This window comes from Falco punctatus (genome assembly GCF_963210335.1).
Source record: "Falco punctatus genome assembly, contig: scaffold_296, whole genome shotgun sequence".
NCBI lineage: Eukaryota > Metazoa > Chordata > Aves > Falconiformes > Falconidae > Falco > Falco punctatus.
The window spans coordinates 1-18,288 of NW_027660295.1; the positions used below are offsets into that span (position 1 = coordinate 1).

Below are 18,288 nucleotides of genomic sequence, written 5' to 3' on the forward strand. Positions count from 1 at the left end.
GGGTGAGTTTGGAGGGGGGAGGGGGGGGAGGGGGATGCTGTGGGTCGGTGGGTGCCGTGCCCCTCCCCCACCCACCGGTGCCCCTCCCCCCTCCCCCCCCCCAGGCCTGCGCGGGTCCCTCCAGCGGCTCCAGCTCGAGTACATCGATGTTGTCTTCGCTGGGCCCCGCCCCGGCCCCCGCCCCCCACCGAAGGTGAGACCCCTCCCCCCTCCTCCCCCGGCCCCCGCCCCCCACCAAAGGTGAGACCCCTCCCCCTCCCCCCCCAGCCCTGCCTCCACCGAAGGTGAGACCCCTCCCCCCCGGGCCCCGCCCCCACCAAAGGTGAGACCCCCTCCCCCTCCCCCCCCAGCCCTGCCTCCACCGAAGGTGAGACCCCTCCCCCTCCCCCCCGGCCCCACCCCCACCAAAGGTGAGACCCCTCCCCCTCCCCCCCCGGCCCCACCTCCACCGAAGGTGAGACCCCTCCCCCTCCCCCGGCCCCGCCTCCACCGAAGGGGAGACCCCTCCCCCCGGCCCCACCTCCACCGAAGGTGAGACCCCTCCCCCTCCCCCCCGGCCCCGCCTCCACCGAAGGTGAGACCCCTCCCCCCCCGCCCCCCTCTGCCCCCAGCCTCTCCCCTCCAGGCCCCCTCAGGGCCCCCCTCCCCAGGCCCCCAGGCCCCTCCCCCCCGAGGCCCCTCCCCCCCTCCCAGCCCCCCCTCAGGTGTCTCTCTTTGCCCCACAGGGCTCGACCCGACCCTGCGCCTCCTGCGGCTGGAAGGTATGGGGGGGGGGGCGGGGGAGGGCACTGACCCCTGGGACCCCCATAGCAACCATGGCCCCCCCCAGCCCCCCTGACCCCACCCCCAGCCCCTCCCAGCCCCCCCTGACTCCCCCCCCAGCCCCCCATAGCACCCATGGGCCCCCCCAGCCCTCCTGACCCCCCCCCCAGCCCCCCTGACCCCTCCCCCAGCCCCCCATAGCACCCATGGGCCCCCCAGCCCCCCTGACACCCCCCAGCCCCCTCCAGCCCCCCTGACTCCCCCCCCCCCCCAGCCCCCCATAGCACCCATGGGCCCCCCCAGCCCTCCTGACTCCCCCCCCAGCCCCCTGACCCCCCCGCAGCCCCCCATAGCACTCATGGGCCCCCCAGCCCCCCTGACCCCCCCCCAGCCCCCCATAACACCCATGGGCCCCCCAGCCCCCCTGACCCCCCCCCCAGCCCCCCATAACATCCATGGGCCCCCCAGCCCCCCTGACCCCCCCCCAGCCCCCCATAGCACCCATGGGCCCCCCCAGCCCTCCTGACTCCCCCCCCAGCCCCCCTGACCCCCCCGCAGCCCCCCATAGCACTCATGGGCCCCCCAGCCCCCCTGACCCCCCCCCCAGCCCCCCATAGCACCCATGGGCCCCCCAGCCCCCTGACCCCCCCCCCCCCAGCCCCCCATAGCACCCATGGGCCCCCCCCAGCCCCCCAGGCCCTGCGCATGCCCCGGCGCCATCAGTAGGGCCCAGAGTGAACGGCCTGGGCCCGTTTCCCCCTCCCCCACAGAGCTGGTTCGCACCATGAGTGACGTCATCGAGCAGGGGCTGGCGCTGTACTGGGGCACGGCGGGGGGGGGCGCCCGGTGACGTCATGGTGGGGGCACAGGGGGGTCATGGGGGCTGGGGGGGGGGATGACATGGGGGGTGGGGAGACTTGGGGGGGGGGGAAAATGGGGGGGGGGAGACGTGGAGGGGGGACAAGGGGGAGTGGGGGCACTTGGGGGGGGGAGGGGCATGGGAGGCACATGGAGATATGGGGGGAGGTGACCTGGGGACACGGGGGGGGGGGATATGGGGGGGGTGACATGGGGGGTGACACGGGTGCCCCCGAGGAGGGGTGCCAGGGGCGGGGGGGTGGGGGTGGGGGTGGGTGGGTGACCAGGGTGCGGGGGTGATGGGGGGGGGTGACAGGCCTGACCCCATCCCCCCCCAGGACGCCTACGCGGTGGCCCGTCAGTTCAACCTGGTGGCCCCCGTGTGCCAGTGGGCGGAGCTTCCGCCGGAGCCCCGCCTCTTCCAGCAGCTGGGTGCGGAGGGGGGGAGGGGGGGGCACCCGGTGGGGGGGGCACCCATAGGGGGGGGCTATGGGGGGGGGCAATGGGGGGACCATCCATGGGGGGCTGGGGGGGCGGGCACCCATGGGGGGGCTATGGGGGGAGGGGGGGGGGCACCCATGGGGGGGTCATGGGGGGGACGACAATGCGTGGAGCACCCCTGGGGGGCTTTGGGGGGGGCACCCATGGGGGGGGCGGGGGGGCAATGGGAGAGCACCCATGGGGGGGGCACCCATAGAGGGGGGGGCACGCGTGGGGGGGGTCATGGAGGTCTATGGGGTAACCTGGGGCGGGGGGGGGGGGGGGCACCGTGGGGGTTGGGCATGAGGGGAGCAGCCATGGGGGGGCTATGGGGGGAGGGGCACCTGGGGGGGGGACGACGAGGGAGGGGGTGTCTGTGGGGGGGCATTGGGGGGGCCGTGGCAGGGGGGGCGGGAGGGGGGCTGGGGGTGACCCCCCCAGCATTGCCCAGGCCTGGGCGCCATCACCTGGTCCCCCGTGGCCCCCACCCCCCCCCTGGATGAGGAGCCCCTCCCCCACGGCGGCCCCACGGCCAAGGTGAGTGCGACCCCTCCCCCACCTGCCGCCCCCCCCTCCCTGCCCCCCATGGCCCCCCCTCAACTGCCCCATGGGGCACCCCAGGGCCTCCACTGCTCCCCCCACGTCCCCCCATCCCCCTATGTCCCCAGTGTCCCCTGTCCCATGTCCCCCCATGTGTCCCCAGTGTCCCTTGTCCCCAATGTCCCCATCCCATAGTGTCCCGTCTCCAATGTCCCCATGTCCCCAGTGTCCCCTGTCCCCATGTCCCCCACCATCCCCCCAGTGTCCCCTGTCCCATGTCCCCCCCATGTGCCCCCCAGTGTCCCCAGTGTCCCTTGTCCCCAATGTCCCCATCCCCATAGTGTCCCCTGTCCCCATGTCCCCCCCATCCTCCCAGTGTCCCCAGTGTCCCGTCCCATGTCCCCCCCATGTGCCCCCAGTGTCCCCAGTGTCCCCTGTCCCCATGTCCCCCCCCATGTCCCCCCAGTGTCCCCAGTGTCCCCTGTCCCCTGTCCCCAGGCCGGGGGGCGCCGGCAGCCGCTGCGGGTGGGGGAGCTGCAGCCACTGGCCCAGCGCCTGGGCTGCTCCGTGCCACAGCTGGCCATCGGTGAGGGTCACGGGGTCACGGGGGGTCACGGGGGTCACGGGGGGACAGGGGACACCGGGAGGGTGCAGGGGACAATGGGACATGGGGGTGGCAGGGGTGATGGGGTGTTAGGTGGTGACACCGGCTGACAGGGGGTGGCAGGGGTGACACAGGGTGATGGGGGTGGCAGGGGGTGGCAGTGGGTGACAGGGGTGACATAGGGTGGCAGGGGTGACAGGGGGTGACAGGGGGTGGCAGGGGGTGACTGGGGTGACACAGGGTGACAGGGGGTGGCACAGGGTGACAGGAGGTGGCAGGGGTGACACCAGGTGATGGGGTGGCAGGGAGTGGCAGTGGGTGACACAGGGTGATGGGGTGGCAGGGGGTGGCAGTGGGTGACACGGGGTGGCAGGGGTGACACCAGGTGACAGTGCTACGGGGGGGGTGTCCCCAGCCTGGTCCCTGCGGGCCGAGGGTGTCAGCTCCGTCCTGGTGGGCGCCGAGACCCCCCGGCTGCTGCGGGAGCAGCTCCAGGCCCTGCAGGTGAGGGGGGGGAGGGGGGGGTGGGGGGCGTGTCCCCTGGGGGGAGGGGGAAGGTCCCTGGGGGGGGTGTGACCCTGGGGGTGGGGGATGCTCCAAGGGGTGTGGGGGTGTCCTATGGAATTAGGGGAGGGGTCCCCTGGGGGGGGGGCGTCCCACGGGGTGTGGGTGCCCTATGGGTGCCCCATGCCCCTCCCCCACCCCAGGTGCTGCCCCAGCTCAGCCCAGCCGCGCTGCAGGAGCTCTACCCCATCCTGGGAGGGGCGGTGCCACCCTAGACCCTGCCCCTCTCCTCCCATTGGCTGCCTCCTGCATGAGCCCCACCCCTCCCGGCTCCAGGCCCCGCCCCATTGGCGGGGGGGCGGGGCAAGAGGGACAGGGCCTGACCTCGCCCCTTCCCTCCCCATTGGTTGCTTGAAGGAGGAGGGGCGGAGCCAGAGAGTGTAGCCCTCCCCACCCCCACCATTCCCACAATGCCTTGCGCCCCGGTGAGGGGGAGGAGCCATGTTAATCGATAGCAATAACCCCGCCCCCCCCCCGCAGGGGGAGGGGCTTTCTAAGCACAAGCCCTGCCCTCCTCTCTGACCACCCCCCCAATCGCAGTGCTTCCAGTGGGGGCGGGGCCCTGCCTTGCCCCGCCCCTTCCCCCCTCCCCCCCGCCCCCAGGGTGGGGCAATAAAGTGGCTTTTCCCCACGTGGGGGAGTGGCTGCGGTGTTGTGTTTTGGGAGGGGCTGTATTGGGGGGGGGGGGGGCTGCGCTGGGAGGGGGCTGGGCAGGGGTGGGGCTTCATTGAGGGGGTGGGATTGAGGGGCTGAGATGGGGGGGTGGGGGAGGGGCCATTGGTCGGGCTGGAGGGTGGGGGTTGGATTGGGGGGGGCTGCGCTGGGGGGGCTGGGATTGGGGGAGGGGCTGCGCTGGGGGAGGGGCTGGGATTGGGGGGTGCAGCGCCACATTTGGGGGGCAGTTTGAGGGGGGGGTGGGGGAGGGGCAGCGCAGGGCACTTTCCCTTTTCCACTGGTTTTGCAGGGTCACGCCAAGGTCAGGCAAGGTCAAGGTCAGACCAAGGTCATTCCCCAGCAGCAGCTCGGGGGGGGGGGGGGGGGGGGGCGGGGCACAGGTGGCTCATTAAATCCCCGTTAACGAGCCCGTTTCCCCCACTCGCAGTGGGTCTGGTGGAAGGTTCTGGAAGGATCCGGCTGCCTGGGGTGGGGGAGGGGCTCGGTGACACCCTGGCGGTTCCATGTCACCCGCGAGTCCTTCAGCCCCTGGAACCAGGGGGGACCCCGTGGCCCAGCTGAAGGGTCAATTAAGGGGGGTGGGGGTGGTGATCTGGTGAGTCTGTGGTGTTCTGAAAGTGACCCGACGGGTGTTGGACGGTGATCTGGTGAGCTCCCGGTGAGCTGACGGTGATCCGGGAGTGATCCGACGGTGGTTTGATGATTTCACGGCGATCTGAGGGTGGTTTGATGGTGATCTGATGGTGATCCGGTGAGCAGGCGGTGACTTGACAGTGAGCTGATGGTGATTTGAGAGTGATCTGACGGTGGTTTGATGGTTTGACAGTGATCTGGTGAGTCGATGGTGATCCGAGAGTGATCTGACAGTGGTTTGATGGTTTGACAATGATCTGGTGAGTTGATGGTGATCCGAGAGTGATCTGACGGTGGTTTGATGGTTTGACAATGATCTGGTGAGTTGATGGTGATCCGAGAGTGATCTGACGGTGGTTTGATGGTTTGACAATGATCTGGTGAGTTGATGGTGATCCGAGAGTGATCTGACGGTGGTTTGATGGTTTGACAATGATCTGGTGAGTTGATGGTGATCCGAGAGTGATCTGACGGTGGTTTGATGATTTCATGGTGATCTGAGGGTGGTTTGATCGTGATCTGATGGCGATCCGGTGAGCTGGCAGTGACTTGACAGTGAGCTGATGGTGATTTGAGAGTGATCTGATGGTGGTTTGATGGTTTGACAGTGATCTGGTGAGTTGGGGGTGATTCAAGAGTGATCTGATGGTGGCTTGATGGTTTCGTGGTGGTCTGGTGAGTTTGTGGTGAGCTGATGGTGATTCGAGAGTGATCTGACGGTGGTTTGATGGTTTGACAATGATCTGGTGAGTCGATGGTGATCCGAGAGTGATCTGACAGTGGTTTGATGGTTTGACAATGATCTGGTGAGCTGACGGTGATCCGGGAGTGATCCGACGGTGGTTTGATGATTTCACGGCGATCTGAGGGGTGGTTTGATCGTGATCTGATGGCAATCCGGTGAGCTGGCGGTGACTTGACAGTGAGCTGATGGTGATCTGAGAGTGATCTGAGAGTGGTTTGATGGTTTGACAGTGATCTGGTGAGTTTGTGGTGAGTTGGGGGTGATTCAAGAGTGATCTGATGGTGGCTTGATGGTTTCGTGGTGGTCTGGTGAGTTTGTGGTGAGCTGATGGTGATTCGAGAGTGATCTGACGGTGGTTTGATGGTTTGACAGTGATCTGGTGAGTCCATGGTGATCCGAGAGTGATCTGACGGTGGTTTGATGGTTTGACAATGATCTGGTGAGTTGATGGTGATCCGAGAGTGATCTGACGGTGGTTTGATGGTTTGACAGTGATCTGGTGAGTTGATGGTGATCCGAGAGTGATCTGAGGGTGGTTTGATGATTTCACGGCGATCTGAGGGTGGTTTGATCATGATCTGATGGCAATCCGGTGAGCTGGCGGTGACTTGACAGTGAGCTGATGGTGATTTGAGAGTGATCTGATGGTGGTTTGATGGTTTGACAGTAATCTGGTGGGTTTGTGGTGAGCTGATGGTGATTCAAGAGTGATCTGATGTTGGTTTGATGGTGATCTGATGTTGGTTTGATGGTGATCTGATGTTGGTTTGATGGTGATCTGATGTTGGTGGTGATCTGATGTTCGATGGTGATCTGGCGGTGGCCTTGACGACTTCATGGTGATCCGATGGTGGTTGGCTGGTGATCTGGCGATCTCGTGGTGGGCCAATGGTGATTCAGGTGATCTGGCGGTGCCCGCAGCGTCCCCCCACCCCCGCGGTGCCCCCCACCCCCGGGTGACCACGCGGTGATCGCGGTGATCGATTGCGGTGGCCGCAGGGACCAGCGGAGCCGGGTGCCGTAGCCAAGGAACCGGGTTTATTCTGCTGCGGTTAAACAAGTGCCCGACCCCGGGGTGGGGGAGGGGCGGCCCTGGGGACACCGGGAGGGGGGGGTGGGGGTGGGACGGGACCCCGGGGGGGACACCGGGGCCACCTGGACGCCGGGATCCCCCCCGCCACCGGGGATATATATATATATTCATATTTATAGTTGCAGTGGTCCTCGTCACCCCTCCCCCACCCCCCCACCCCCACCCCCGGGTGCTGCCCCTCCCCCACCCCGGACTGAGGGGGACACGAGGCGTTTCTGCCGCTCTGCCCCCCATTCCCCCCCCCCTTCCCCCGCCGGGTTTGGGTTTTTTTTTCGGGGGGGGGGGGGGGGGGGGGGAGCGGGGTGGCCCCGGGGGGGGTGGGGGGGGTGGGGGAGGGGCCCCCCCGACCCCCCCCTCAGTCGTCGATGCAGATGACCTCGCCCCCGCGCGGCTCCTTCCGCTCGGGCCCCTCGGCCTCGCGCTCCCGCTTCACCAGCACCGGGGGGCCGTTGGCGGCTGGGGGAGGGGCAGGTGGCTGGGGGGGGGGGGGGAGAGGGGGCGGGGGGGGGGCAAGAACCCATCCCCCACCCACTGACCCCAGTGCCTTTCCCTCCCCTCCCCCCGCTGACCCCAGCCACAGGCGCCGCTCCCACCCCCCGACACAGGTGTCTGGGTGCCCCTCCCCCACCCGAGTGCCTGGGTGCCCCCCCTCACCCCACCCCCACCCCCAGACCATGGGTGCCCCCCCCCCCCCCCGCCATTTCTGGGTGCGCCCCACCCCCCAGACCCAGGCCCAGGTGAGCCCCACCCCCCCTTATATGTCTGCGTGCCCCTCCCCCCATGTCTGGGTGCCCCCCCCTTATATGTCTGGGTGCCCCTCCCCCCCATGTCTGGGTGCCCCTCCCCCCCATGTCTGGGTGCCCCTCCCCCCTTATATGTCTGGGTGCCCCACCCCCCTTATATGTCTGGGTGCCCCACCCCCCTTATATGTCTGGGTGCCCCACCCCCCATGTCTGGGTGCCCCACCCCCCTTATATGTCTGGGTGCCCCACCCCCCTTATATGTCTGGGTGCCCCTCCCCCCATGTCTGGGTGCCCCACCCCCCTTATATGTCTGGGTGCCCCTCCCCCCATGTCTGGGTGCCGCCCCCGCACTCACCGGTGATGAAGGACCCGGGGGGCATCTGGCTGTAGTTGGCCCCCCCAGGGGGGAGGGCTCCGGCCGGGGGGGTCCCGAAGGTGCCCCCATAGCTCTGGGGGGTGGCATAGGGCCCCGGCGGGAAGGTCTGGGGAGATGGGGACAGTGGTGTCACCCCCCCACCGTGTCACCCCTGCTGCCACCGTTCCCATGGAGGGACAGTCCCACGTGTCCCCAAGGCACAGGGGGGTGTCCCCAAGTGGCGGGGGGTGTCCCCAAGGGGTGGGCGTGTGTGTCCCCAAAGTGGGGGGTGAGGGGTGTCCCCAAGGCGGGGGTGTCCCCAAGACGGGGGGTGCGGGGTGTCCCCAAGGGTGGGATGTCTCCCAGGCCAGAAGGGGGTGCCCCCAAGGTGGGGGGTGCCCATGCTGGGGGAATGTGTGTCCCCAAGGTGGGGGGTAGGGGGTGTCCCCAAGGGGCCAAGGGGGGGCTGTTCCCAAGGTTGGGGGTGTCCCCAAGGCCAGAGGGGGGTGTGGGGTGTCCCCAAGGGTGGGATGTCCCCAAGGCCAGAGGGGGGTGTCCCTAAGGGCAGGGGGTTGTCCCCAAGGTGCAGGGTGTCCCCAAGGCCGGAGAATGTTCCCAAGGTGGGGGGTGTCCCCAAGGCCAGAGGGGGGTGTCCCCAAGGCAGGGCAATGTCCCCAAGGTGGGGGGGCATCCCCGAGGTGGGGGGGAGGGGTGTCCCCACGCGGGCGGGGGGGTGTCACTTACGGGCGGGGGGTGGCTCTCGGTGCCCTTGCTGGCAAGGCGGCTGAGGATGCTGCGCTCCGACATCTGGAGGCGGGCGGCGATGGGGGGGATGCGCGAGAGGGTGGCGGGCAGGCGGGTGACGTCCGCCTTCATGTCACTCAGCAGCTCCTCCAGCTGGTTCAGCACTGGGCACCGGGGGCGGGGGGGGAGGGGGAGAGAGAGAGAGAAGGGCGGAGGGGGGCCCGTCAGCGCCGTGGGGCCGCCCCGCGCCTACTCACAACTTACTCACAGGTTACTCACAACTTACTCACAGGTTACTCAAAGGCTATTGGAAGCGGGGTGGGTGGGAGATACTCACGTGGGAACAGGGAGTGGGGTTGGGGAGAGGGAGGGGGGAAGCCTGAGAGCTACTCAAGGGTTACACCTACTGGGGGGGGGGGGGGGGGGGCACTGGCAGGGAGTGGGGGCATGCTCCGGGGCAGGTACTCTGAGTATGAGCCCTGAGTACACCGGAGGTACTCCGGGTGTGCTCCTTACACGTTCTAGGCACACTCCTTACGCGCCCTGGAGATACTCGGGTTATACTCCTTGCTCGCAGTATACGCTCTAGAGCCACTGGAGATACTTCAGGTTTACTCTGTGCACTCGGGGCATGCTCCTTAGACACACCAGAGATACTCTGGGCGTACACCTGGCCTACTCCAGGCCTGCTGCCTAGACGCACTGGAGATACTCCGGGTACACTCTTCTAGAGACACCAGAGCTACTCCGAGCATATCGCTTCGGCACACTACACTGGAGATACTCCAGGCATACTCCTCAAACACCTCGGCATCTTCTCTAGACACACCAGAGCTACTCCAGGTATCATGTTTAGCCACACCTGAGGTACTCCGGGTATACTCCTTAGTCCCTCTGGTCATATTCCGTAGCTACACCAGAGATACTCTGGGTACGCCTCCTTAAGACACTCTGGGTACGCGCTTTAAGCACTCTGGAGATACACTGGATATACTCCTTAGACACACTAAAGATACTCCAGGTATACTCCTGGGATACACCAGAGATACTCCAGACCCACGCTACAGCCACGCCAGAGATACTCTGGGCATCCTCACCACTTGCTCCTGCTCAGGGCTAAGGGGCCGCAGCCACAGCACCGATACTCTGGGGATACTCCTGACACAGCCCCCGAGATCCTCTGCATGGACCCATCCGCCTACACCACAGATACTCATTGCTTACTCCAGTGATACTGCCGACAAAGACTTTTAAAGACACCAGAGATACTCTGGGCTTACTCAGCACTTTCCTCTGGAGTACTCCGGGCTTACTTGTTAAATGCACCAGAGGTACTCCGGGCTTACACTGGGGAGTACTCGGGGAAACACCGCCCACGCTCCAGGGATACTCCGGGCAAAGCCGTGACATGCAAGCAGGGCCAACCCCGTCCATACGTCAGCGTTACTCCAAGCTTACTCATTACATGCACCAGGGATATTCAGAATATGCTCCTTCCACGCCCCCAGAATACTCTGGGTCAACGCATTCCATTACTCCAGAAATACACGGGACATACTAGAGACATACTCCCGAGTTACACTACAGATACTCAGCAGAGAGCAAAGCAACAGAGGCACCCGCCTGCTCCTCACGCACCCCAGAACCCCTCGGCCGCCCTGAAGCCGCACCCCGCCTTACTCCGCGCTTACTCTGAGGTTACTCCGGGTTTACTCACACCCCAGAAACCCCTCGGGGGGCCTTCCAGCAGCTGCCCCGCCTCCCCCCCCGCACCCCCCCCCCCCCTCCGGCCGCCAGAAAGCGCACGCAGAGCAAGGATACACCGGGAGCCGGTTGGGAGGAGAACCCCACTTTAATGATTGAGAGCGCGGTACAGAGGTGCGAGGCGCTACACGGGGCGTCCGCGCCGGGCACGCCGGCCCCCCCGCCTCTTACCCTTGTGCAGGACGGCGTTCGCGGGCTTGTTGCCCGCCAGCGACTCCTTGGACAAGTGCTGGTGGCTCTCGGCCAGGCACTCGACCTCGGCGAAGCGGGTGTTGAGGGCCATGGCGGGGTGGCTGGGGTCCTGCGTCATGTTCAGGTAGGCGGCGCGGCGGAGCTGCTCCTCGATCACCAGCGCCTGCTCCAGCAGCTGCGGGACGGCAGGGACATGGGTGGCGGGGGGCACCCGGCACCCGAGGGGGTGGGCACCCAGCTCCGACGGCACCCGGCACCCAGGGGACCCAGCCCTGACGTCACCCATCACTCAGGGGACCCACCACATCTGGGCACCCAGCCCTGACGTCACCCAACACCGAGGGGACCCAACTCTGGCGTCACCCATCACTGAGGGGACCCAGCTGTGACATCACCCATCAATGAGGGGACCCAGCACTGATGTCACCCATCACTCAGGGGACCAAACTCTTGATGTCACCCATCACTCAGGGGACCCACCACATACAGGCACCCAGCTCTGATGTCACCCGTCACTCAGGGGACACAACTCTGACATCACCCATCACTCAGGGGACCCACCACATCTGGGCACCCAGCCCTGATGTCACCCATCACTGAGGGGACACAACTCTGACGTCACCCATAACTCAGGAGACCCAGCTCTGACGTCACCTGGAACCCAGGGGACCCAACTCTGGCGTCACCCATCACTGAGGGGACCCAGCTGTGACATCACCCATCAACGAGGGGACCCAGCACTGATGTCACCCATCACTCAGGGGACCAAACTCTTCATGTCACCCATCACTCAGGGGACCAAACTCTGATGTCACCCATCACTCAGGGGACCAAGCTCTGATGTCACCCATCACTCAGGGGACACAACTGTGACATCACCCATCACTCAGGGGACACAACTCTGATGTCAACCATCACTCAGGGGACCCAGCTCTGATGTCACCCGTCACTGAGGGGACCCAGCTCTGACGTCACCCATCGCTCAGGGAACCCACCACATCTGGGCACCCAACGGTGACGTCACCCCCACCTCAGGGGACACAGGGGTGCGGGCACCCAGCCACCCCCCCTCCCCCCAGACAAACCTCTCGCACGAGGCCCCTCCTCGTGCCGAGCCCCACCCTCTTGTGCACAGCCCACGTGCAAGCCCCGCCCCCTTTGCAAGGCCACTCCCCCCCCCCCCCAGGCACCCGTGCATGACCCCGTCGTGCCCAGACCCCCGTGCAAGCGCCTCGTGCGTGCCCCACGCTCACACACGCGCAGCCCTTGCACGAGCTCAACCGTCGTGCAAGACCCTCCCGAGTGCAAAAGCAGCTGCTGCGCGTGCACCTTGCACGAGCCCCGGGCGGGTGCCAACCCCCGCGTGCGCGCACCCCTCGTGCAAGCCCTCGTGTGCTCACCTTGAAGCGGCGTGCGAGGAACTTGTTCTTCATCTCCAGGAAGTTCCCCTTGGAGGCTTCGCCCTTGAAGGGTTCGTTGATGACCCCGAAGGCGCCGTCGTTCTGGATGTCCGTCCAGCGCGCGTAGCCGTGGCTGCGCGCTAAGGACTGTCACCGTGTCACCACGTCACCGCGTCACCACGGCCCCAACGGCCCCCAAACCCAGCGCGTGGAGCCGTGGCTGCGCGCTGAGGGCTGCCACTGTGTCACCACCGCCGTGTCACCACCGCCACATCACCATGTCACAACCGCCGTGTCACCACCGCCGTGTCATCATCACCATGTCACCATCACCGTGTCACCACCACCATGTCACCGTCATCATGTCACCACTGCCGTGTCACCACCGCCGTGTCACCGTCATCATGTCACCACTGCCATGTCACCATCACCATGTCACCACTGCCGTGTCACTGTCACCATGTCACCACTGCCGTGTCACCACTACTGTGTCACCACCCCCACCGTGTCACCACCGTGTCACCTCGTCCCCAACATTCCCCAGGTCACCACTCAGCCAGTGCCTGGAGGCGCAGATGCACGTTTGGGACTGTCACCACAGCACTGTCACCACATCACCACCACCGAGACAGTGTCACCTGTCCCTGACATCCCCATCATCCCCCTTCCAGTGCGCAAAGCCGCGGCTGCACACCAAGAACTGTCACTGTGTCACCGCCACAAGGTCACCGTCACCATGTGACTGCATCACCATCACGTCACTGTCACCGTTTCACCTGGTCCCTGTCACCCTCTTGTCCCCCCATGTCACCCCCTCTCCAGCACACCGAGCTCTGGCCGCATGCTAAGGACTGTCACCGTGTCACCGTCACATCACAACGTCACCACCACTGTGTCACCCTGTCCCTGATGTCCCTCTCCTCACCCCCTACAGGTCACCAAGGACCATCACCAAGTCACACGTGTCCCTGTCACCGTGTCACCCCCATGGTGTCACCCTGTCCCCAGGGTTCCCTGTGTCCTCTCCCAGGACACCCCTGCTCAACACATGGTGCCACGGCTGCACACTAAGGACTATCACCATGTCACTGTCACAGTGTCACTGTCACCGGATCACCAAGGTCGCCCTCACCCCCACCAGCACACGGACTCGTGGCCACACTGCAAGGACAGCCACCAAGTCACCGTGTCCCCGCGGCCCCAGCATTGCAACCCCTCCCCCCCACAACTGTCCCCAGCATCACCATCACCGCTGTCCCCAATGCCACCCAATGTCACTGCCCCCCACGTCACCCACCCCCGCGTGGCGCCCACCTCAGTGTCACCACTACCACCAGCGCTGGGGAGGGTGACAACACCTGGGAGGGTGACAACACACCCTGGGGGACACTGATGTGGCAGCGGGGGGGGACCCAGGTGTGCCAGGGGGAACACGGCGGGGACACAGGGGGACCCTGGTGGTCTGGAGGGGACACACAGGGGACACACATGGGCAACAGACGGGGGGGGACACACAGGGGGACCCTGGTGGGCTGGGGGACACACAGGGGGGACATAGGGGGGACACAGGGGGACTCTGGTGGGCTGGTGGGGACACAGGGGGGACCCTGGTGGGCTGGGGGGGACACAGGGGGGACACACAGGGGGACCCTGGTGGGCCGGGGGGGACACACAGGGGGACACAGGGGAGACACAGGGGGACCCTGGTGGGCCGGGGGACACACAAGGGGGACACAGGGGAGACACAGGGGGACCCTGGTGGGCCGGGGGACACACAAGGGGGACACAGGGGGGACACAGGGGGACCCTGGTGGGCTGGGGGGGACAAGGGGGACACAGGGGGACCCTGGTGGGCTGGGGGACACACAGGGGACACAGGGGGGACAAACAGGGGACACACAGGGGACCCCTGGTGGGCTGGGGGGACACAGAGGAGGGGCAGGAGAGCTGTGGGGACCCCAGGAATGCCGGGGGGAGCCAGGCATGCCACAGGGGGACACTGGTGTGCCACCAGTGGGGACACTGGCGTGCCACAGGGAGGCCACTGGTGTGCTGGGGAGGACACAGGGGTGCTGGGCGGTCCCGGGGGGGGGTCCCGGGGTGGCGGAAGGATACAGGACGATGCCGGCCAGCAGCCAGTAGTCGTGGCGCCGGTGCCAGATCTCATTGAGCTTCCCCGAGGAGATGGCGGCTCGCTCCTCGTTCTGCCACAGCGTGTGCAGCTCTGCGCGAACCGGGGGGACGGGGGGGGGGGGGGGGACGACGGGGGCACGGGGGAGGGGGGGGCGTCAGGGCAGCGGGAACCCCGGGGCGCCCTCCCCTGCCGCCCCCCCGCTGACGCCCACTCACCCGTGAAGCCGCCGTCGGCGATGTTGAACATGAAGCGCGGCTTCTCAGCCTTGTCATCCCGCCGGCCGTTGGTGCGCGCCTCCAGCTTGGGCTCCTTCTCAGCCTTAACCTCCTCTGTGGGGGTGGTGGTGGGGGGGAGACACGGACGGGGGAGGGGGGACACACACATGGGGGTCAGCACCATGTTATAACCCCCCCTCCATCCCCCCGGCCCCCCCCGGTAAGCAGGAAGCCATTCGCAAGCGCTAGCCATCAGTAGGCTTCAGAGTGAACACGATGAAAATAAAAGCAGCACGCTCCAGACTGAGCCCCGCCCCCACAGCTAAGCCCCTCCCCCTCCCCCTGCTGCCCCCGGCCCCCCCCCAGCACCTCGTTTGGGGTCAGGGTCCCCCGGCCGCTCCTTGGGCTCCTCCTCGGGGGGTTTCTCGTCACCCTTCTCTCCCCCGGGACCCTTCTCAGCCTCGGAGCCTGGGGGGGACGACAGGGGGCGCTCAGACACTGGGGTCTTCTGGGGGATGTGGGGGGCACCAGGGGGATGTGGGGGTCTCCCATCGGGATCTTGGGGGTCCCCCAGTGGGATGTGGGAGGCACCTGGTGGGATGTGGGGGTCTCCCAGTGGGATTTGGGGGTCTCCCATCAGGATCTTGGGGTTCTCACAGTGGCATGTGGGGGGCACCCGGGAGGATGTGGGGGGCACCTGGGGGATGTGGGGGTCCCCCATTGGGATCTTGGGGGTCCCCCCGTGGGATGTGGGGGGAACCTGGGGGATGTGGGGGTCTCCCAGTGGGATTTGGGGGTCTCCCATCGGGATCTTGGGGGTCCCCCAGTGGGATATGGGGGGCACCCGGTGGAATGTGGGGGGCACCCGTGGGATGTGGGGGTCCCCCAGTGGGATATGGGGGTTCCCTGGTGGGATACGGGGGGCACCTGGGGGATGTGGGGGTCTCCCAGTGGGATTTGGGGGTCTCCCATCAGGATCTTGGGGGTCCCCCAGTGGGATATGGGGGGCACCTGGTGGAATGTGGGGGTTCCCCGGTGGGATGTGGGGGGTATCTGGGGGATTTGGGGTCCCCCATCGGGATCTTGGGGGTCCCCCAGTGGGATCTGGGGGGCACCCGGGGGGTGTGGGGGTCCCCAGCGGGATGCGGGGGGGCTCACCTGCTCGCTCCTCGCGGGTCGGGGGCCCTTCGGCCTCAGGCTCCCGCTGGCCGGGTCCCTCCTCCTCCTCCCCCTTGCGCGGCCCTTCGGCCTCGCTGCCGTCACCCGGGGACGGTGGCACCTCGGGGACAGGAGGCTGCAGGGACGGGGGGGTGGCGTCACCCAGGACACCAGGGTTCCCCCGCCATGACACCCCCCCTTGTGTCCCTGTACCCCCAAGTGACCCAGGGGGGACATGGGGACAACGGTGGGGAGGGGACAGGGATGGGCGGGGAGGGGACAAGGGGAGAGGGGACAGGGAAGACACGACTGGGGCACATGGGACACAGAGACCAGGATTAGGGACAGGGACACATGGGACACGACTGGGGACAGGGATGGGGACACGACTGGGGACAGGGATGGGGACACAGACACAGAGAACAGGATTAGGGACAGGGACACATGGGACACGACTGGGGACAGGGATGGGGACAGGGACACAGAGAACAGGATTAGGGACAGGGACACATGGGACACGACTGGGGACAGGGACACAGGGGACATGACTGGGGACACGGACACAGGGGACAGGACTGGGGACAGGGATGGGGACAGGGACACAGGGGACACGACTGGGGACAGGGATGGGGACACGACTGGGGACAGGGATGGGGACGGACACAGAGAACAGGATTAGGGACAGGGACACATGGGACACGACTGGGGACAGGGATGGGGACAGGGACACAGGGGACATGACTGGGGACACGGACACAGGGGACAGGACTGGGGACAGGGATGGGGACGGACACAGAGAACAGGATTAGGGACAGGGACACATGGGACACGACTGGGGACAGGGATGGGGACAGGGACACAGGGGACAGGACTGGGGACACGGACACAGGGGACAGGGACACAGGAGACACGACTAGGGACAGGGACACAGGGGACACGACTAGGGACAGGGACACAGGGGACACGACTGGGGACAGGGACACAGGGGACACGACTGGGGACAGGGACACAGGGGACACGACTGGGGACAGGGATGGGGACAGGGACACGGACACAGAGAACAGGATTAGGGACAGGGACACAGGGGACACGACTGGGGACAGGGATGGGGACAGGGACACAGGGGACACGACTGGGGACAGGGATGGGGACAGGGATGGGGACGGACACAGAGAACAGGATTAGGGACAGGGACACAGGGGACACGACTGGGGACATGGACACTAGGGACAGGGACACAGGGGACACGACTGGGGACAGGGATGGGGACAGGGACACAGGGGACACGACTGGGGACAGGGACACGGACACAGAGAACAGGATTAGGGACAGGGACACAGGGGACACGACTGGGGACGGGGACGGGGACAGGGACACAGAGAACAGGATTAGGGACAGGGACACAGGGGACACGACTGGGGACATGGACACTAGGGACAGGGACACAGGGGACACGACTGGGGACAGGGATGGGGACGGACACAGAGAACAGGATTAGGGACAGGGACACAGGGGACACGACTGGGGACAGGGATGGGGACAGGGACACAGGGGACACGACTGGGGACATGGACACTAGGGACACGGACACAGGGGACACGACTGGGGACAGGGACACAGGGGACAAGACTGGGGACAGGGACACAGGGGACATGACTGGGGACAGGGATGGGGACATGGACACTGGGGACACGGACACATGGGACACGACTGGGGACAGGGACACAGGGGACACGACTGGGGACAGGGACAGCCCTGTCACCCACCTCTGTCTCCATCTTCTCGGGGCCTTTGGGGTCCTTCTCGTCCCTGGTGTCACTGTCATCCCTGTCCGGGGGTGGCCCTGGCCCGTCCCCACGCTCGCTGGGTGCCGGCGTGGCTGGGGACAGGGGACATTAGGACATGGGGACACAGGGAACATGAGGTGTCCCCAGCACCCTGCCCGTGTCCCTGCGCCACCCATGCTTGTGTCCCCCGTGACCCCGTGTCCTCACGCTCTGTCCTTGTCCCCTGTCCCTCACATCCCCATCTCTGTCCCCTGTTCCCATGTCCCCATTCCTGTGTCCCCATGTCCCTCTCCCCATTCCACGCTGTCCCCCCTGTCCCCACCCCATGTCCCCATCCTGGCCCCCCAGCCCCATTCCTATATCCCATCCTCAACCCTATGTCCCCATCTTGTCCCCCACGTCCCCCAGGTCCCCATCCCACCCTGTCCCCCTGTCACCACCCCTATGTCCGTCCTGTCCCTGTCTCTATGTCCCCATCCCATGTCCCTGCCCCTATGTCCCCGTCCCCATGTCCCCCCATTCCCATCCCTGTGTCCCCATCCCCATGTCCCCATGCTGTCCCCCATGTCCCCATCCCCATGTCCCCACAAGTCCCTATCCTGTCCCCCATGTCCCTGTGTCCCCATCCCCATGTCCACATCCTGTCCCCCATGTCCCCATCCCCCCACGTCCACATCCTGTCCCCCAGGTCCCCATCCCCATGTCCCCCATGTCCCCATCCCCCTCGTCCCCAGGTCCCCATCCCCCCCCGTCCCCCAGGTCCCCATCATCCCCCAGGTGCCCCTCCCCCCCCGTCCCCCAGGTCCCCATCCCCCCCCGTCCCCCAGGTCCCCCATCCCCCT

The 18,288-nt window shown here is 66.5% G+C and overlaps 2 protein-coding genes across 3 annotated transcripts; one reads left to right on the forward strand and one right to left on the reverse strand.

The window, feature by feature from the left end:
- Positions 1-128: 128 nt before the first annotated feature.
- LOC308057250 (voltage-gated potassium channel subunit beta-2-like) lies at positions 129-4,439 on the forward strand. Of its 2 annotated transcripts, none has more exons than XM_080411394.1 (7): positions 129-193; positions 1,535-1,619; positions 1,959-2,052; positions 2,552-2,637; positions 3,139-3,226; positions 3,660-3,748; positions 3,952-4,439. In XM_080411394.1, the coding sequence occupies exons 2-7, from the start codon at positions 1,617-1,619 to the stop codon at positions 4,021-4,023; spliced, it is 432 nt and encodes a 143-aa protein (XP_080267520.1). In that variant the 5' UTR covers positions 129-193; positions 1,535-1,616; the 3' UTR covers positions 4,024-4,439. The 2 variants fall into 2 exon arrangements, with proteins under 2 accessions (XP_080267520.1, XP_080267519.1); XM_080411393.1 differs by lacking the exon at positions 129-193 and adding an exon at positions 703-761 and having other exon boundaries at positions 1,533-1,619.
- A 2,795-nt stretch (positions 4,440-7,234) lies between these two features.
- LOC308057249 (chromodomain-helicase-DNA-binding protein 3-like) lies at positions 7,235-17,585 on the reverse strand. Its single transcript, XM_080411392.1, has 10 exons — positions 17,426-17,585; positions 15,660-15,795; positions 14,871-14,969; positions 14,502-14,615; positions 14,268-14,376; positions 12,153-12,285; positions 10,732-10,927; positions 8,797-8,960; positions 8,053-8,179; positions 7,235-7,410 (listed from the first exon to the last, which is right to left on the reverse strand). The coding sequence occupies exons 1-10, from the start codon at positions 17,435-17,437 to the stop codon at positions 7,310-7,312; spliced, it is 1,191 nt and encodes a 396-aa protein (XP_080267518.1). The 5' UTR covers positions 17,438-17,585; the 3' UTR covers positions 7,235-7,309.
- Between the last annotated feature and the right edge of the window lie 703 nt (positions 17,586-18,288).